This window comes from Ixodes scapularis, unplaced genomic scaffold (assembly GCF_016920785.2).
Source record: "Ixodes scapularis isolate PalLabHiFi unplaced genomic scaffold, ASM1692078v2 PGA_scaffold13__105_contigs__length_92229423, whole genome shotgun sequence".
NCBI classification, from domain to species: Eukaryota; Metazoa; Arthropoda; class Arachnida; order Ixodida; family Ixodidae; genus Ixodes; species Ixodes scapularis.
In genome coordinates, this window is record NW_024609839.1 from 60,276,900 (window position 1) to 60,297,858 (window position 20,959).

The window sequence follows — 20,959 nt, forward strand, 5'->3', positions numbered from 1 at the left end:
TCGACTTGTGTCAATTCATGCAGTGCTGAAACAAAAGCACTACCGCAGCAGAGGTGAGAATGTTTTGTACCAGTTGCCTCGTGACTGGCCACATCAAACAAATCAGTATTGGTGTTTCATTGACAGAAACAATGGAATGAAGTCTGTATTATTTTTTATTTCATAATGCAGTACCCCTAAAAGGGCCTTCTAAGCAGAGTATTGCAAAATTGTGTAATACCTTGCCTTTTTTTTGTGTGTGATATTAAACTTCCAGTTCAAATTGTATCTGCATCAAAAGGGTTCTGGCAATCCATGAGAACAGTTCGTTTTGTGCGAGGCATTTTTCTTTTTGTATTTCCACAGTGCAGATTTGTTACTTGGCTGCACCTTTCTGGTGCTAACTTTTAAGATTCCTAGCATAGATATAGATGTCTTGGTTTATCCAGATTATTACAGTTGTGCAGCGACACAGCTGTTTTTAAATACCCTCGTGGTAGAGCATTGAAAAGCTACATTTGTGCCGGAATGTGCATCATGCTCCATTTCATCAAAAGGGGATTTTTCATATATCCATCTGCTACACCACACAGTCGGGTGGTCATGGCAGACAACAGTAGGCATTTGTGAATAACATACTATTCAGCTAATATGCTATCTGAATGACACTGACAAATTAACAGTATGTTTTTAAAATTCCAACGTTGGATTAGAATCATTCGCTACTCTATTCACTAATCATATCAAACTGGCACTACTGGAGAAAGTTGCACAATATTTCTCATTGCTCGAGGTCTGTTTTTGGTGGGGGTTGGCTAGCTCCGTCAAGTGCGCTTCTCACTACATCGGTGCACTGCAAAGAAGCGACTGCCACAAAATGGACACTGCAAATTGCACGGTCTGTGCTACTTCCACAAGGCATGGTGTGCCTACTCTGCAACATTTTAAAAGGGCGATGCAACGATTTTTGTACTTCGCGCAAATACCGCTTAGAACGGATCCCCGACGTTAATGACCTGTGAAACACCCGTTCGTTTTCCACCCCACGCAGTCGAAGTCTCGGGGAAAAATTAAGAAAAGCGAGCAGCGTTCACCCCCTCAAGTCGCAGCCAGAACAAGCAGGCACATGATCTGGAGCCGATCACATACTGCCAATGTTGATCATAGCCATGTGCTGCGGTTGGCAAGGCACAGGACATGCACCGAGTTTAAGACAATGTTATGGTTCAGCTATTGTCGTCACTGCAGCGATTGGACACGGGCTACTACTCAAATGCTTCTCGAGCTATAGATTATCATGAGCCCAAATCGAGTGCTCACACAATGCTCAGGTCCAATCTATGAGCTGTATTCAAACCTCGTCACTGGGCGGTACCGCGACCGCCCTGCTACGTCATCAGGTTTTGTGAACGAGAGACTGAATGAAATTGCTTGCTTTTGTCCTTGAAATTACCGCAATGAACGAGTTCCTCAACCAGTGGCGTCGCGTGCGATTATTTTTCAATCCCATCAGTGCCAGTAGGATTGTATAAAGTGAAAAACATTCCAATTGAATATCATTGCACCGCCTGTTGAATGAATCGTGCCACTGGAACTGGACTGACAGCCAGATGCCTCCCCTGCATATCTCGCTCTGCCGCAGCGCAGCAGCGTGCAAAGGAAAAGGGCGCTCCTTCTGCTTGTAGGACCGGCTATGGTGGCCTGCCAAGTTGGAAGTGTCGTTGGTCACCATTTTTCGTTTCTCCAAATTCGAGGATTAGGGGAAATTTCCACCAAAATGCTCTCGACTGTATCTAGCCTATGTGAAAGGTTTAATTTCCATTTCAAAGAGTAGCCAATATTGTGTTTCATTTTAGGTTCATACACAATTAGATTACAAAAGCTCTTTTTATTTGAATTTAAGATGTATTTCAACAATTAGTACTTGAACAAAATGTTTTGTTCCAGAGAAAAACACTAGATCACTTTTCGTGGTCCACACCTAAAGTTACCGATTACATGTGTTTATGCTACTACTTTTATCAGTTAGCACGGATATGGAAGTGGGGAGCCTGCCGAACAAGCATACCATTAATATTTTCAAATTTACAACAAACTTCTATTATCGTTGGGGTTCCGTGCTTTCGGAGTGTATTTCTCATGAAATTTGGAGGGTGCTTCTCGGAGTAAACTTCTTGCTGAAAATTTAGTTTATTGGAGTTCACTCCAAATTGAATGTTGCTGTTTTTGTTGTTTTTTTTGTTTTTTTTTAAAGGTCAACAGAAAGTCATTATACCTAAATCCATAAGAACTCTCCTGCATCGAAGGATGTTTCTACAAGTGGATTGGGCATTTGCTCGCTTGCCATCGGTAAAAATTACAGGAGGACACTCAAGATTGCTAACGTGTAGGAAGGCAAAAGCATTATAGTTCCACGGGAGAAATGTTTTCGAGTAATGTTTCTACACATTAAAGTTTAGGACGATGTCCTAGAGATCGACATCAAGTATGGACGACCTCAAGGACATCAAGGAGGACGTCCTAGAGGACCTCTTGGGCGACCTTGGAGAGGACGCGGAGACTGGCATATTTGCATGGGCAGCCACGTTTGCCTGCGGAAGCCGCCATAGATGTAGACACTGCTGCCGAGGTCGAGGCCGTAGATGTAGATGCAGTCGCCTCAGTCCAATGCACGAAGCACACAACGAGCACAGATGAAGTCCGAAGTGCACCTTTCGCACACGGTGCTCCGGCGGCGACATCACGCTCCTGCACTTCAGCAAGAGTGGCGTGTGCTTGACGACGTTTTTATGGCCATCTTTCGGGCACGCCGCCGCCACTTTTGCGTAATGGGACAAGGTCGTCCTACAGGTCTAAAATGACCTCAAGGACGACGGCAGGCACGTAGCCAGGGGGGGGGGCCCAGGCCCCCCCTCGAAATTTTTTACTTGGGCCTCTTCTCCCCTCTCCCTCATACAGCATTTTGTCATGGGCAGGCCCCCCCCCCCCCCGAAACAAAATCCTGGCTACGTGCCGGATGTCGTCCTTGGGCATACGATTGAGCGGCCCGTGCCGCTCAATCATATTTTTATGGCCATATACATTGCTTTTTCGCTCAGTGGGACAAGCCGGTGGTAGAATTCATTAGTTCAATGCAGCTCGGAAAATATGGAGGAAAAGCTTGTGCTACGGAACCCGGAAATCGTTCCTAGATTCAATCCCCATCCCCGCCCATTCTAATCTGGATGAGTGTCGTACAAGACTTCCTGTAATCGGTACTGCATGATGCACGTTGAACATACTAGCTAGCAATCGTAGTACTTCACCGACGACCAGATTTTTTACCTGGGCTGTTAACCTGTATTGCCAGTTCCCAAATGCCGACCACCTCGCACTGTCCGAGCACTTGGACCACCTTGTTTTTTTGTTTTCTTTTACCTTTAAAGAAAATACTAAGGTGCGATGATGTAAACTTGTATTTATTACATACACAGTCAGAAAAACAAAACAAGACAATTTGCACTCTAAAAGTTTCTCACAGAATGGCACGGCACAGCCGCTACGTTTTAAGGCACCTCTCGCTGAAGTCGGCAGCACAAACCAGGCGTCGCAAATGGCCGCCGAAATCAAAATCTAAGACGGCTTGAATGAAGAAGCGATCAAAGGGCACCAAGTCAATGAGCACTCGAAACACAAATATGCACCATTATGTTGTTGTTGCCATTCTTTCGCATCGTGCCAAACATCTAATATATTGGCAGTCGAAGGCGCTTTCCTTTTTCTTTATACAATAAATGTTTGTACCTGGGCGATGTCCGTCAACACTCTTAACAACAAATCTTACAAACTGCGCTACTCCACCATCTAAAACACACTTCCGCAATGGGGCTCATACATCAACATACATCGAACGTCAATTCATAACACGATATGCTTTAAACGAAGTGCCGTGACTCGGTGTCTCAACGGGCATTGTTACGACACCCACGTACGTTATATACACTAAACACTTTTGTAAAATATGACAAGGTATGTACACTTTTCTTCGAAGCTTCAGAGAAAACTTGCAGCCTTCAGACTTCGGAAATCGGAAACTGGTAGACGTGAACACTTTGTAAATATATGTATGAAGCGATAGGATATAAAACGTCAACATGGTATGTACAGTTTTCGAAAGTAGAGGCCTGAACTAGGGGGTGAGCCGACGAGCTCTTCGTTTGTTCGATTAAATCGCTGCTCCAAGTTACGCTTCGATGATGCTTGACGCACCTTTACCGACAGCCAATACATATTGCCCTAGACGCGGCTAGTTTTGGAAGATGACCGACAAGATGTCAGCCATTCCCAGAGCTCTATGCCGACTTGTAAGCTCTAGTACATTCTCACTATCAATGGCAAAACTTGGGAAAAGTCAGTTTGCACATGATTACAGCTAATCTTTGATCGAGCACTAAACACAAAGTAAAACGAGTTGCACACATTTTTATGCAAGTTGCGCAACTGTTAAGCTACATCCGCGGCAGCTTGCCTCCATACGCAACGCTCGACGCTAAAACGACAACACCTCTGAAAGCTTGTTGTTCGTTGCTCAAATACCAAAAGAAAAGGCCTTATTAGCACTTTCCTTTCGAAGACAAAAATGAGTCTTTCTTGTTCTGATTGGTGTTTTTAGCACTAGCTTTGGATTCCCACAGACCTCGTATTGCATGAAGGACACTCGTGCCCCTGTCATTTGAGTAATCGGACAAACAGCATGCACCACTCCCGATGTGGTGCGTTGCGGATCGCAAGCCAATTCGTTGATCGCACAAAAATCATTCGACAAAACTGACGTCAACTTTCTCCCGTGCCAGGAGTTGGTAATTACATTGTGCAGTAGCCAGTTCATTTCAGTGACCAACCAGCCTCGAATAACTTGTCCCACTTCAACATTTGTTTGATTTCCACCCAAACATAACGAGAAATTGTTTTGGACTCGCACTGCTAGCGTTCTCACGTTCTGCGAGCGCTGCGGCGCACCGATGCGAAAGGGGCAGACGGAAAGTGACCGCACCGTTCGTGCACGCCCGCGCCTTTTTGGTTCATGTCAAAAAGCGAAACCCGTCGTAGAAATTTATGCGACTCTCCCAAAGGCGTGAATGTAGCGCGGCGCTCGGCGTGGAAGCCGGCATTGCCGAATTGGACATCACAAGCTCCAAATCCTGCTTCCGCCAATTTCAAAGCTTCGACAAGGATGGGCACGCCGAAGCGCGTGCAACTGCCGACCGACGTTCTTCAAAAAGTACTAACCGCACAAAAGCGCACCGACCAAACGTCTGCCCAAATCCACACCAGATCGACGCGAACGATCGCGATCTACAAATCCGCAGCCACAACGCCTTTCCTTGTTCACATGCTCTTTGGGAAAACGCAAAGATTTACCAGCTGACCGACGATTACCCCAACGACGCGAAGTTGCCACGGGGCGCAGCAACGAAGTGTCGCGACAGGCATTAACAGGATGAGGACCGCAGGGCGTCTCTTTCGGATACCCGGCCTCCGGGAACTTCTCCCGATCATTCTCGCCCTGTCCGCGACTACGGACAGACGCGGTGTTACAGGCAAGTTGGCACTTGCCCACACCAGATGCAGGCCTTGCGATCACGCAGAGAACGAATTAGCATTCTGCACATGTGTTGTGCTGGCAGCAGTGCTGGCAACAACTGTTTGTAGCCCTTCGCTTGTTCCTCTCGGCCTCCTCACTTGCACGGTTCGCCGTCCTTGTGGCTGCGATAAGACTCTTCCACGTTTTGCCGCGTCCGGTTGAACGCCTTGGTCTTGAGGAAGTCGACGGTCCTGTAGACCGTGTTGGAACCTGTCGCCTTCTGCTCAGGCGACCGTGGGCTCTGCGCCGGACCACCAGGCTCGGAGTCCAAGTCCAAGTCCAGGTACTGTATCTCTCCTTTCTTCTTTGGCACGCCTCCTGTCTGCCTTGTGACCTGTGCAGAAAGAGCCACGGACTCCATTACTCCGGCGTTAGAAAAACGTTGCTGTTCGAGAACGATGGGGCATGTGTCACAGAAGACCCCAGGTCACGTGACACAGGGGGGGTCACGTGACCTGGGTAACCATCGTGACCCTTGTGAGGGCAACTCTCGTGACCCTTGTGAGGGTAACTCTCATAACCCTCGTGAGAGTAACCCTCGTGATCCTCATGAAGGTAACCCTTTTGAGGGTAACTAACCCTCGTAGCTCTCATGATCCTTATGAGGGTAACCCTCGTGAAATTAACCCTCGTAACCCTCACGAGGGTTACGAGGATTACTCGCGGTTACGCCGACGGCGACGCCGCTCAAGCCGGGAACGGGCGCCTAAGAGCTGCGCTCTAATGGGGGCAGGTTATCTCTCGAAGATGGGGAGTCTCCCGCGATCTTACGGCAACGCTGCAAGCGAAAACAAGGCTCTCACCGGGTCCTCGTTGGTGGAATTCCGTCGGCTGCTGCTGGCATTCGACCAACTGTCTTCTTCAGGAGCCAACAGGTCCCCCTTGCTCCTGTGTCTGAAATACAGCAAACCAATTATTCAATAAACCAATACTAAAACAAACCTGAAACACAGATTGTCCAGAACGACGCATGGCGCTACCAACCAAGTCGGGCAGCAGTTTGACCAAATAGCAATTGTGCTGTCCGTATGTTTAGACAGCCGAAATGCGCAGGGGTGGGGATTCAACCCAGGATCCTTCCCAGGCAAAAATCAGTCCACTTCCAACTGGATTATGGAACTGGAAATGAGGCAGTCTAACTGGATTCCAGCTGGGTCCAGCTGGAATCCAGCTGGACTGCCTCATTTCCAGTTCCATAACCCAGCTGGAAGTGGACTGATTTTCGCCTGGGTTGGGTTCTGCAGAGCGAGCTTTTGCTCCACGCACTCCTACCTGTGGTGCGTTAACCCACTCGGCCATCGATCCCCCACCAAGCTAGTCGAAGCTACAAGTAATGTATGATACAAGCTGCTCGAATTAACCCGTTTTTATGTCTAACTGAATCGAGACTGCAAGCATCAAACTTGCACCAACGTCCGTCAACTGCTGTTAACTTCTTTTAGAGCACAGCTCTTAGGCGCCCGTTTCCGGCTTGAGCGGCGTCGGCATCGCCGTCGGCGTAACCGCACGGTGCATTATGGGTAAATTTTTCCGAAGGGACCCGAGGACTCCCGAAGGAACCCGAGGTCGTCCCGAAGGAACCCGAGGTCCTTCGGGAGGACCTCAGGTCCCTTCGGCAGGACCTCGGGTTTCTTCGACAGGACCTCGGGTTCCTTCGGGAGTTGCATGCAACAGGATGCATGCAACCTGTTGCATGCAACTGGCATACAACTTGTATGCAACCTGTTGCATGCAACCTGATGACGTCGTCATCCGCATCATCACTGATGACGTCATCAGTGACGTCACCGGTGACGTCATTGGCATCCGCATCGTCATCATCACTGATGACGTCATCAGTGACATCACTGATGACGTCATCAAATCGTCATCGTCAAGGTCACGTGACCCCCCGAGGTCACGCGACCCCCCGAGGTCACGCGACCCCCCGAGGTCACGTGAACCCTGAGGTCACATGACCCCCTAAGGTCACGTGCCCCCGCTGAGGTCACGTGATTCTCCTGAAGTCATGTGACCGTCTGAGGTCACGTGACCCCCTCCCCCGGGGTCACGTGACCCCCTTGACGTCACCCGACCTCCCATGAGGTCACGTGACCTTAAGGAGTCACCTGTCCCTCAGTACGCTTCCATCCTCCTCCTCAAGAGCTGCGCTCCACCGCCGTTACAGGGAATTGTAAACGGCTTTCATTTTTTTTTTATGATTACATAGCTTTAACCTTTTTTCTTCAAGCTTAGCCGTTTCATTTACCAGTCATAGCATCGTCACCAGTATGTCTAATATCGGACTGCAGAACTCTTATGATCCAAGTGTATGAATTAGTTGCTCCACTCGTTAATGTGGTGCATTCTTTCTAGGGGAAAGTTTTGGGGATTAACTCTATTCAGGTAAAAACTTTAAAAAAGAGAAAGTAAAGAAAAATAAAGAGCTCAGTAACTGCGAGAACGCCACACATTCCCCTAATTAACAATTGCTCTTAGAAAAAGAAAACCCCATTAACATTAAGCGATTTTGCATAAAATCTGCACTCTCACACAATCGGCGCGTGAGCCTACGACACGCAGTGAAAAAGGGAGAAAACTGGAGTAAGCTGTTATTACCTTGGACGTGTGAAAGAGGTGTGGGTTTGATTGCAGTTCCTTGTGACTGGAGGTGGAGCCAAGGGAAAGACTGGCAGCGCTGCACAGAGTGGCGGCAAACCATGAGTAGACTACAAGCCAGTTCTAGACTTCGTCTATCTCTAAGGGCATGCCTAAGAGGCTTCTTTAACAAGTCTCTTTAGGGCATTAAGCTGGTCTATGTACTGCTTTCCTAGTAAACTGTGATGGTGATGGAAAAATATGTATCCTTTCCCATTTCTGCTCAAAGGGGGTGCAGACGGGTAGCACAGAAAAAAAGTAGAACACAGCAATAAACCACCTGCCAAATTACCCCTTAGCACAGACGAAAATGCCGGGAATGTATGCATGCGCTCTTTACATTCTCGACTTGGCCGCATAAAAAGTCCTATGCAATTTACCAAAAATTGAAACAATGACGAATGCGCGTGCAAGGTTTCGTTTTTTACATTGTGGCTTTCGAAAATTTACCGCTGCACCCACCAGCAAGTGCAGCACATGTGAACAGACATTTGCAGCATGCTCCCTGGTGCTCAAGTAATACAGTGAGACATCTATTGAAGCTAGATTTTTTCTGTTAATACACCACTGGATTTTCTTTCTGAAAAGTTTTTTCAACCACTTCTACAGTGGTTGAAAGCCAGTGGTATTCTCTAATACAGGGGTTCTCAAACTGGGTTCCGCAACACAGGGGATCTGCAAGCTGGTCTCATGGGTTCTGCGAGCAGCCAAAGTGCAGTCCCCCCCACCCCCCCAGTTTAACCTTCCACAGACAGAGCCACGGACCAAGTTGGTGTTGCGGGCAAAGCAACCTCACCCTTGGCACTAATCTGTATGTATATTTTACATTGTGCCCCAGGTTAATCCCTCTGCCTTCTCATTCTGTCTGTAGTCCTCCATTTGGCAATATTCTGCCAGTGCGATAAACTCTTGTTCACTATCTAAATTCCTTTATTGACCAGTATTTATCGGTTAACAACAGGGAGGGAGGGAGGGGGAATCCTTGGTACTTCTTGATGCTTGCTGGGGTTCCCTGGGACGAAAAAGCTTGAGAACCCCTGCTCCAATTAATAAATAAATAAAATGTAAACAAAACTCACAAGTCGAGTTATCCGAAGACGCCTTGCGTGGCTTCAGGCCCCGGTTGATTGCCGGCGGCACTGCCGTCAAGTTGGGCGTGCTCGGACTTGTGGAGATGTTGGCGTACGGCGCCGACAATGGCTGCTGCATCAGCGCGTCCACGTCGTCTCGCTGCACTGCATCCATCAACGACGGCCGATACTCGTAGTTGAAGATGTTGTCTCGGCTGCTGAACATCCCGACCGGTGCATTGCAGTACTGATGCATCCGCGGGCGCTGCCCTGTCGCGGACAGCGGCACGAGCACGTCTGGACTTGCTGCCGACTTGGGGAAGTCGTACGCCTCGTCGAGAGAGTTCCGCGGCGGATGTGGGAGCGCCGGCGCGACCCTAGCCGAAGGCGAAGGCGCCTCTGCAGAGGGCCTTGGCACGTCGTATGCGTCGTATGACGTGCGTGCCGCTGACGCGGGATTTGGCACGTCGTACCCGTCATTCCGCAGCACTGGCTGGGGGCACGGCGGAACGCTGTACCCATCGTGTGAGGCTGGCCGCACCTGCGGCGGGGGTGGCACGTCGTACGCGTCCTGCGACGACCGCTGGAGCGACGGAGGAACGTCGTAGGCATCGTAGCCGCCCGTTGACGGCCGCACGCGGATGTTGGCCGGCTTGGGCGGCCTCGGCGGGATACCGTCCGTCTCCGTGACATCTGCATCCACGGAAGTCGGTCTCGCTGGCGGAACGCGGTCGTAACCTTCTTCCGCGCCGTTCCAGGCCTTCGGAGGTCGTGGTGGAGCGATCCCTGCTAGTCCCGCCTTGCGGATCGTGAGTCCGGCGCGTCCGAGGGTGTCTCCGTTGTAGACACTCGGCGCGGCCGCCGTCGGATCTGTGTGGCTTCCGCTGCTCGTTGGCCGCAGCGGGGGCACCGGATCATAGTCTTGCGCTTGTCCGTTGGCTCCGGGAGCAGACGAGTCCTTCGGGTACGTGCTCCAATTGACCGTCGGCGGTGGAACAGCATCTAGTCGGACCGATCCTCCGGTTGCATCGCGTGTTGGTCGGTCCGGTGGTCGCGGAACGCGGCACATGGCGTCCATGATCGGGTCCGGAGAGGTCCGACCGGTGCCGCAGCGTGGAACGTCGTAGAAGTCGGCAAGTCTGGAACTCCTGGTCGCAGACGCGCGGCTGTTTGGAGTCGGAGGCGCTCCGTTCGAAACTGGCTTTCCCGTGATGCACTCGCTGATCGGGATGTAGGGATTTGAGTCGTCTTTTGGACTACTTCGGTCTAGGAGGGGCTCCAACAGTGGATGCGGTTCGGGTGGCTGTGGAGTTTCAGTCACCACTTTGGATGCTGGCCGTGGTTGGTCTGGCATCTCCGCGGAGACATTCGGTTCAGGGACGGGAGGATCTGCAACTTCCAAGGCCGTCACAGCTGTAGGAACAAAAAAAAAAGCAAACAAGATAAATTCGCATATAATCACAATCTGCAACACCAAATCAGTGTTGTACGTCAGCCTTAATTAGGTTAGGGTCGTACCACACGGATCGCTTTTTGGATGACCATTTTGGATTTCTATTTGGACAAGGGAGGGGTGAAAAGCATGTTGCTTTGCCCTTGAATGGTATGTTTTTTTTTTTTACATGACTGCCACTAAGGGAAATGTGGCACTATATTTCGTTTTACTCCGAGTCCTGGCGCACTGACTCTATGAGGCAATGGGACCAATCAAACAGCATCAAAAGTGCAACTTTATGGTGTTCGTCATGTTTCTGTATGTGTTCTACCTTTGCTAAACCACCCGTGTACAGGCAGGTCCAATGATTTGTGCTTTTCGTTTGAGTGTTTGTGGTTGTATACGTTCGGCCCTTCGGCTGCACTTTGACACATGACGAAGCGAAGTGTAGAGTCAGGAGTGCCGTCGATTGTGAATGCTGCTTTTCCATTTGCTCATGGTTAGACTGCTCTTGTTATCAAAGGATGTCTCGAACACAAGTAAGAAAAACTCGGCAACGGTCTTTTTTGTGGGGATGCGATGACACTACAAGTTTTGCTCAGAAAGGGTATCTCTTTTCTTGGCACAGTTTGGCAACAAACGGCCAAAAACCTCTGGTGGAGTGACAGTTTGTTACACACATTCCTTCTGGTGAGCAAAAACTGCATTTCCAACAAGTAAAATACAAGTGTTATTTCTGACATAGCATAAAAACTAAAATGTGCACACTTTTTAGAGCTACTAGGGTACACTACCTCAACTATCTGGCATGCACAAAGACTCTCGATGATAAGTGTTCTAAAGTAAGGTCAAAATGATGTAGTACTTTTCATTGCTCACCTCGTGTTCAATATACCATTGTGAGGCTTGCATATTTTCTCCCAGAGTTATCATATTCTGGCCCCCTCCGAAATTAAGATTGCACTAAGACCAAGGAAACCAAAAAACAAAAAAATCTGGTTGCTTGTTCTGTCCTGCAAATAAACTGGCAACAGCCAAGATGCTGCACAGTACTGCGCGCATACAGTTACACTGCAGTGTTTAAATTTAGCAAACTTATGTCCCGCTAAATTAAGTGGACGGAGATTGTGCAACACTGACGTCCCATGATCCCGTGACATTGCGTGACACCATGCGGTCACAAGACACTAAGTTTAATAGAAAAATTCCCCCGCCGAATTTAGCGGAAAAGATTTCCCTCTAAATTTCGGGGAAAACTACGACATCACAAGATGGGGTGTCACATGACACTAGTCACAACACTATCACTTCCCGTTAAATTTAGCAGAGAAATTTTCTTGCCAACCTTAGAGGGCCACGATACACCCGATACACACACGAGGTTTGCTGCGAAACCTCGTCAATAATGGCTATTGCCGCGAAACACGTATGATGCAGGGTCGTCTACAGTAATTTCCTCAAAACCGGATATCCGTGTGCCAATGAATCGAAGGTATCCAACCTCTTGACGAGTCATACAACTTTACCAGATACACGAAGCTGGCACACGAAGCTGGCAAACGACGCATCGGCACAGTCGTCTCGGCCAGTTCTACTGGCAGGGGGCGCTCACCTTCCTCTGGCTGCTGCCTGAGCCCGCAAACCTTGCAGATGCAGTCCACCCACTTGTTCATGATGTCCTCCGTCTCGGCCACCAGGTAGTAGGTGCGCTTGGTCGTCTTGATGTCGAAGACAAACTTGGACTTGGTGTCCACCTCAAGCCCAGCGTCAACCTGAGCAAAGAAAAAAGAAAAAAAGAAAAGCAGTTGGCATTAAGACGGTAATTTGGCCTGGGAATTCTGCAATGAAGGTGCAACAGTACTCAATAGGGTTTTAACAGCGATAGCTGTTTTAGACCTTTTTTTGTTTGCCCTTGTCCCCAGCCACGTAGCTGACAAATCCAATAAGCGATAAAAAAAAAAGCAAAAAAAAAAAAAAAAGCAAGGCCCTTGGAACAAGTAAAAGAAAAGAGAAAAGGCAAAACAAGAATGGTAGAGAAAGGCAAAACAAGAATGGTAGAGAAAGGCAAAACAAGAATGGTAGACGGTTGCAATTAAAATGCAAGCTTCTCCCAGTGGTGTGGCATGAGCCAAATGACGTTTTCCCGCGCGCTGGAAGTCCCATGATTTCAGACGGCGGCGCCCGCGTAGAAAGGGTCTATTTGCGACCACAGCGGGGATGCCAAAATCAGGCAACTATGGCGGTCTAATACAGGTTCTGCCGTGCCATGTGCCACAGCTCAATGCACAATGCTGGGGCATCAGCGAGCAAGCATTGAATTCAAAATGGTTTGCCCCGCTTTTTACCCTCACTGTTTCGAACCTGCGGTGATACGCTGGCGTAAGCGAGCTTCTAGAGGCTTGACTTTCTTCGAGGAAGCAATGAAAGGACTGCCTACCGTCCTTCCACGGTGCTGATCAACAAGGATAAGTGCGGAATGTCTGGTTCATGCGGTTGCGAGCAGAGCAACCTGGAACAAGCTGATACCACAGTTACAGCAGTGTCACCGGGACAACTGTTTTATTGCGCAAACCACCGACAACATGTAATCACGGAAGCCACAAGAAACGAGCAGAAATTGTGAAAGGACTGGTTCCGGCCAGTTCAGTGTTTTTCCGCTAGGTGCCATCAGTTTTGCTGGAGTCGTAAATGGGGACTTCCCAGCTGCGTTCATGGCGTTGGCGTTATGCCAGACAGAGAACTCTCTGCTTCACGTGCACCAGCACTTGCACCGTCCTGTGACGTCAAGCAAAGAGCACACACTTGACTTTTGCTAGGCGGCTTTGTCTTCCACAATTGGCAAGGGCCACATGTCCCTCGCCGTAGAAGTCGGCTTGCGCGTACCGTCGGATGCAAAGCAATCCACTGCTCGTTGTTGTTGTGTGCGAGTTTTATGGTGCAAGAGCTCCGATGGCCATACTGTGCCAAACTAAGTTTGGTAAACTAAAATCCAATAAAAAAAGGCGCACTAAAGAAGAAATTCCACTACAGTTGGTGTAAAATCCCTATATTTTCCAGAAAAGTATGGGCATTGTAAGGTCTTGGTACGGTATGCGGGCGTGTGATGGTAAAAGGTTATGCGAGGAGGTGGCCAGTCTATCTCCAGCCTCGTTGCCTGCATTGCCCACATAGCTCGGGATCCAACAAAACTTCATATCCTTCCCATCCACGAGGCCCTGTTGAACTTTAGCACGTACTTGTTGGGTCAGTTTGTTCTTGGTTGGATAAGTGAACTTGCTGCAGTAATAATGCTCTTAGAGTCTACAAAAAAAAAAAACAGCTTTCACCACTTTGCTCCAAATAATATACTATTCAAGTTCTGACAGCTCAGCAGTAAAAATGCTGGCAACACCATTTAGCCATGTCGCAAGTGTAAAAGAATTTGGATGAACAGCAGAGCTGAAATACATTGAGGACTTGACCCCATCAGTGTAAAATTGTTGTTAATTCTTGTGCTTTTCTTGCGGTGCAAAAAATTCCTGTTATAAAATGAGTAAGGGAACATTATGTCTATTAAATTCTGTGAAATACCAATCGCAAGCTATGGGTTTGATATCCCATGGGGCGGTACGACATGCACGGAGGTGAACATCTTCATGAGGCAGGCCAAGGGGAGAGACGAAGGTTCTCAAAACGAAGACTCAAGAGCCGAACAACAGTTGGCTTATGGTGAAGTACAGCAAGATCTAGACTCTCATATATAACTGTGGGCTGGATTGACTAGAAACCGATAAAACCTTGTAAACATAGACTAGACTTAGGAGCCACATTTTTTCTTTAGTGACATTTCATTCGAGTCAACACACAAGCTTAGGACAGGAGATGTCCGAAAAGCACCGCTTGCTAGACGCAACCCAAGGTGGTGCACAGGATCAAGCATCTTCAAAGCACACGGCCGAGCCGATGAATATACGATAGCGCTATAATCAAGACATGACCGAAATGTCGCCACACGTACGATTTGACCATGAAATCTATCCCCCCCCGCTTCCTCCTTCAACTCCATGCAGCGCAACACCACTGGTCGTGCGCACCATGACGTCAAACTAACGGCTATGCTCCGCTGCTGTCACTCTCGTTCATGGCCTCGCTACGGTGAGACCGACAGCAAGACGATTCAAGCACGGTCCATGCAAGGTACCCGCACCAAACTATTCCTTCAAAAGCGTCGAAGAGCTCACCTGTTCGCACTGGTCGAGGTCAATGGCCCCCTTTAGCTTCCTGTATGTCTGGTCGGTGTAGTACTCCAGGATGTACTGCTGGGGCACCTGCCCGGATGGCCGCAGCACAAACCAGCGTCGCCGCCATTTCTGCGACACAAAAGAGTCTTCGTTCGGAAAAGCAAGCAAATGAACTCGTCTGCAGGCTTCTATGTTCTGCCATAGAAGCCTTTCAGAAAGCCGACGGCGTGGCCGCTTCCAGTCTACTTCGTGCCGTCGTAATCGAAAACCTAAGAGAGCTTTGAGCTTATTGCCTTTGTTGGTAAGGAAGATTATAGGAATTCCTGCGCCAGTTCGCATTACAGCATTATGGGCATGGCCCATTTGGCTGGGTCTGCCTCGGCATACGATTGTAATCGCAGCAAGTATCTATTACTATTGCATATCTGCACGTTGTACAAAGAGGCGCACAGTTCGGGACAACTAAGAAAGGTACTCCATTCACTGCATACCCATCGCAAAGTCAGATTGAAGAGCTAGAACCAAATCACAAGCTCCACCACACCACAAAAGTCCCGTCGTTGCGTTTCCTCACCCAGTAACTGTGCCTTTACAGTGAAGTAAAATCGAGAACGAAGATTGAAAGAAGTCCTGTTTCCGTCCCCGTCCCAGATGTTTTATCCTTTCAAGTATTCGTAAAAATTTTAATATTTTAGAAATTGAAAACATGTGATATACAAAGCAACGAATAATTCAGCATCACTATTCAATCAAGGCAAACTAATTTCATCATCCAGAAACTTTCATGGTGAGAAATATGAGGCACCTGCTCAATCATTTCACAAAAAGTAGTGGAATCTCGTTAATTTTAACCTGAGGGGGATTAAAACTTTGTTTGAATAATGCAAAGTTTTAATTACCAGGAGCTTACCGGGACCTGCATGTTAGTTTGAATTATCCGCGAGTTTGAATTAAGAGAGCTTGCATTACCGAGATTCCACAGACAAAAATACTTGGAAGCATTTCCTTTACCCTGCCTCGTTTTTAGTATTCTTAGAATGAGTTATTCAGTAGACTTTTGCCCCTTTTATTGGATTAAAACATGCCTCAAAAGCAAATTAGGCAAAACAATTGAAGAATTGTTATGCTACAGCATAAACTTGGAACAACTGAACACACTCGCCACATAAGATCGGCATGTTAAAACGAATAAATTAAGACAGAAACAGTGGCAGCATTATTTCCTTTTTCCCCCATAACAAAATAAATTAAATACGGAACATACCGGAGTCAGAACCAAAACAACCGCAGCAAATTAAGTGGAAGAATATTTTGGCACACGTCGAAATTAGTGAAAATATGGGAAAAGTTCATCTGTCTACTGGTCTAGTTCAGACTGCACCCACAAAGAAGTAAGTTTATTTAATCCGTAAACATACAAAGAGCCTATTGCGATCCCCCTTGTTTTCTCCAGTTCCGCCTTGTCCATGCTTGTCTTATCAGCAGACACATTGTTTCCTGTTGCCGCAAAGCCCTTTCAGCCTCCTAAAGTTCCGCTACGCATCTGGCAGCAACCCTGAAGCGAGTCAAATCATTAGCAGAGCCGTATATGTAGAGAGTTTGGCCGTTAATTGGTAAGAATAGTGAGAAAAGAAGGGCACGTCATTGGCCGAAATTGTTTCAATGACTTTGGGCGCTTTGATTGACAGCTCTTGTGACCAACCGATAGCCACGAATATTCCCCATAGCAGAGGCAATGGGCTTAACTTGTACCCTCCAATCACAATTTGTAAGTAAGGGTATATTCAAGTATTTCATTTCAACAGGCTAGAGTCAAAGTTTGCGATTCTTTGTAATCAAAAGGGTAACGTACGTTAAGTTGTCGTCACGGCGACATTCAGGATGCATTCAATCTTTCTTTTGATTGCGGTCGCAGCCACAAACACGACCGAGTGGACGGTGAAGATTGTGGACTTGGGTGCATGGGAATTGTGACCCGAACTTCGAACGTGCACCCCATGTTCCCAGTTTCGCCTCATGTTTAAGGAACCATTTCTTGTCAATATTAGCTTTTCTGGCTCAGTAAACGCAGTCAGCACTTTGAAACTCTCTATTTCCATCAATCTTTTACAATTAATTATTCATGTACTTTCAGCTTCATCCAGAAACAGGAAATACCTACACTGCGGTACGCATGTCCTTCAAGGTGATCTCGGGATCTTTTTGCTTCGCAGAATCATCATAGAGGGGGAATATGTGGCGCTAACGGTGGCGCCACTTTCACCTCTCCACCCCACCTCCTTCTATTGCCAAAACTCTCTATATACGGCTCTGGTCATTAGTGGTGAACTGCTTTGTTCTATACATGGTCTCCGGGCCATTTCCGGCCGCATGACAGGGAGCCGGGAACACTTCCAGTTCGGGTTTTGTTTGCGTGCTTTTAAAGGGCAACATCACCGCTATGTCTGGTGTGTTCCGCAATTAGATCGGTCTTTTGTTATGTTTCCCGCGTCGACTGGCTTCTTGAAGTGCTGTAATGCTTTGCGATTGACTGGGCAACTTTGCTGTAGCAGATCTCCGAGAAATAAAAGATGCAGTGAGCCGCGGCCGTTGAGCGTGAACAGTCTCTGTCACGCGCGCGTCATCGAAGGTGCACGCATTTGACTCTTCCGGACAGCGAAGATAGTTGATCGAACGAATTACACTTCAGTTCTTATGCAAATCAAGATTGATAGAAAGATTAATTAATATTCGCCCAAATGTTAACTTTTTAATTTTAACCTGGACGCAGGTTTTCAAAACACAGACCCAACTTGGTACTGCATAAAATATTTAATAAATAAAATAAGTTTTTATTATTTTCATTTTTTTTAATCTTAGAGCAGAATTACCTGCCGACATTAATTTTTGTGTGCATGTGAGATTGTGAACAGACGGTTTATGTGAGCCCTGAACAAATTCTGACAAAAACCCGCAAACCAGAAAAAAAAAGGAAAAAAAGGAGTACATTTCGAGGGTTTGTCAGCGGAGGACGTCAGGATGGGAGAGATCTTTTCGCATGGAACCGAACCTGGGTTTTAGTTCCACGTCGATTTCAGACACGTCAATTTTGAAGTTCGAGAGCCAGAATGTTTTCTTTTCGGCATGCAATCAAGTGTCTGTTCGTGACACGATCAAGACGTGAAACAGAAACCACTGGCACAATCCTTTCGATTTTATTACTCGCCCACGTCGTCAAACACAACAGTGCTTGTGTGTGCCCAAATGGAACAGCTCGGACAAATGCGATATGTCCCCTTGTGAATGTCACGTGATTGTACCAAGTCGGACGCGAAACTAGTTTTCTTACCTTATCGCCTGGGTTCTAGAATCCAAAATAGCCTTTTGAAGTACGCGTATGCACCTGTATTCATGTTAATATCATTCACGAAATCCCCACGGCAGCAGTGGCAATCAGTTCATCGAACGACATCTTATCGACAAATTGTTTCATCGACACGCAATGTTTCGTCGACAGATTGTTTCATCGACAAATCGTTTCACTGACAGCTCAGATTAGCTTTCTTCTGTAGCTGCATGAGACTGTCGTGTGTGGGTCGGTCAGGGGGGTTCACGTTTGTAACGAGCCGCTGCAGACTGTCGCCGCAAAGCGGCGTGAGCACAGGTGGGGGAGTGGGTTAAAGCACACCCCAGTGATACTCGCATGACGAAATGTCCCTACAGTGTGCAATTCGCGTAATGAGTGTCACTGAAACGTTTGTGTTGACGAAACGTTCATGTCGACGAAACGTGCGTCCATGAAACGTGTGTTCATGAAAAGCTGTCCACAAAACGAGTTTCGACAAAACGATAGGGACCGGCTCGCTTTTTCTCGGGCACGATCGAGCAAGAGTGGCACAATCCTTTGCACCCTCCTTCAAATACGTCCGACAGGCGTAGCGTACATTGTTTCACTCTGGCCAGCTCAAACACTCATGGTGACATTGCGCAGTTCATGAAGCGATGTCGTTCTCACAGATGCCCTCCCGTGTACGAAAAACACGAAACAATCCCACGACTCGGTTCATTTGCGGGCGTCTAACTTCGCTGAATGTCTCACGTGTACACAAGTTTTCACTGGGCCATCACGTAGGGCCACGTAACTTTCGCCATGGAGGCCAAATAGAACCAGATGTGGTACTTTTTCTTGCCACTGTATGGTCCACAAACGCCCACCGATCTATCTTACGTTTGGTTTTCGACATACCTTCTCTGATTTTCTGCCAAAAAAAACTTAAAGTACACGCTGCTCATCCTTGTTGATTTAAACATACAAAAGAAGCTGGTCAACCAAAAGTTATCTCGGCCACAAGAAGTTCCACCATCACTTGTTTAAGTTTACCTTGGAATACCACGTCTTGTTTACAAAAAGAGAAAGACATCCTCAGTGCATGCAAGAATCTGCCAAACACAACCATGTCAACGCGAATTTTATTTGGTCGCACTACGCTTGATCGACGATCATTTAGTCGAATGGTATTTCACCGGCAACCACTTCGTCGACGATGACATTTGGCCGAATGATGTTTTGATCGGCAAACCTTTCGTCGAAGGCGGCATTAAGTCGAACGACGTGTGATAGGCAATGATTTCGTTATCGGCGGTGACTGGCTAGCAGGCGCATCGCGTACGGGTTTCCACCTATCTGCTCAGCCTAGCACGTCACCCAGGGTCTTTCTCTTTAAGTAAAAGTAAATATTATTTCAGCCGATGAAACGCTGCCAGCGGTTTCATCGTCGAGCATGTTTGTTGACAGCAAAAACAAATTACAAACACCGCGAAGAAAACAAGTTAGGGAGCAACCGGATTATACAGCCAGTGAGAGAAACCACGATGTGTGGGACCAAACAACTCGTTCATGTAACGACATATTCGATTGAACGACTGCTCGTGCGAACACTACAAATGCGGTGCCTCAACAATTTATTGTGCTGCATTAAGCAGACTAATGCAGCCAAAGTATAAACACAACGTTAACAATCGACCTGAGTAACGCGTTGCGTATGCACGAAAATTGGAGACAGAGATGACGTAACTCATATTCCCCCTCCGCCGACCAAGACTCGACGTGAATCACGCTGCCTCGGTACAGGTGTACCCGTTAACCGACTCGCCGACCAAAACAGGTGAAGGGGAAAAAAATAAAATAAAAGAAGAGAGAAAAGCGCTTGAGAAAAGCAAAACAAAACAAGCTCGAAAGAAACCTGTCCCAGAGAGGGAGTATTCACCTCGAAACGATCGGTATTGATGAAGTTGACAAGCTTGACAAGGATAACCTCTCGCTTTGCCCGTCAAACAGCGAGCACACGAGAAACGAGTGAAGACTCGAAAACAACGACATAGAACCAAAACACAACTCTTGATTACTCACGGCTCTTCGAATTCTCTTCTCCGGCGGTGACTTGACCAGCCAGCCCTCGTAGACCACTTCCATGCTAGCAACGGCTGCGCCAACGTCGTACAGAGTCCGTCGGCGATTCGTCCACTTCCTACGTGTGACGAAATCCCCTCGTAAACATCGGGAACAATGCAGCGCTGGGGGTCATCACTTCGTGCCTGTCACAGTCGCGGTCCTTTTCCCCTTTAGGTACGACCGCGCGAATTGCGACATCGCCGCGAAAAATGCGACCTTGGCGACGATGATGCATGCAGCGTACGCAAGGCTAGCCGCCCAGCAAGCCTCGCCCCCCTGGATGCACCATGACGGAAGTCGGCACGAAAAATCCGTTTCCGATTGGCCCTTTAAAAACCTGTTCGAATAAGTTGACCCTTCAAGCGCCTTTTTGAGACGGGAGTTTTGCTGGCTCGTTTAGTTGTGGTATGTGGCTACTTGTTTGGCTCGTCCTAAAGCCGCCGCGCGCCCCGCGCGTGGTCCAGCTTGACTGGCTTGAAAATCGGTCATTTTCAGAAGCAAAACGTGCACTTCCGGTCTGTTTAGCTGTCTACTGTCCGATTTTTCGCGCGTCGTCAACGAGGT

The 20,959-nt window shown here is 47.8% G+C and overlaps 1 protein-coding gene across 1 annotated transcript; it reads right to left on the reverse strand.

The window, feature by feature from the left end:
- Window positions 1-3,416: 3,416 nt before the first annotated feature.
- LOC115331639 (GRB2-associated-binding protein 1) lies at window positions 3,417-20,767 on the reverse strand. The gene is made up of 7 exons (XM_040211685.3): window positions 20,354-20,767; window positions 14,965-15,093; window positions 12,357-12,516; window positions 9,319-10,722; window positions 8,201-8,279; window positions 6,406-6,496; window positions 3,417-5,936 (listed from the first exon to the last, which is right to left on the reverse strand). Exons 1-7 carry the CDS (start codon window positions 20,414-20,416, stop codon window positions 5,697-5,699), a joined length of 2,166 nt encoding a protein of 721 aa, XP_040067619.1. The 5' UTR covers window positions 20,417-20,767; the 3' UTR covers window positions 3,417-5,696.
- Window positions 20,768-20,959: the final 192 nt, after the last annotated feature.

What these genes read in the sequence shown, in the direction of transcription:
- LOC115331639 (XM_040211685.3), bottom strand. Translation starts at nt 20,416, where the DNA reads ATGGAAGTGGTCTACGAGGGCTGGCTGGTCAAGTCACCGCCGGAGAAG. An exon ending in AGAAGAGAATTCGAAGAGCC is followed by an intron (nt 15,094 to 20,353) that starts GTGAGTAATCAA and finishes TTTGTGTCGCAG; the next exon opens with AAATGGCGGCGACGCTGGTT. An exon ending in ACCTCTTTCACACGTCCAAG is followed by an intron (nt 6,497 to 8,200) that starts GTAATAACAGCT and finishes GCTGTATTTCAG; the next exon opens with ACACAGGAGCAAGGGGGACC.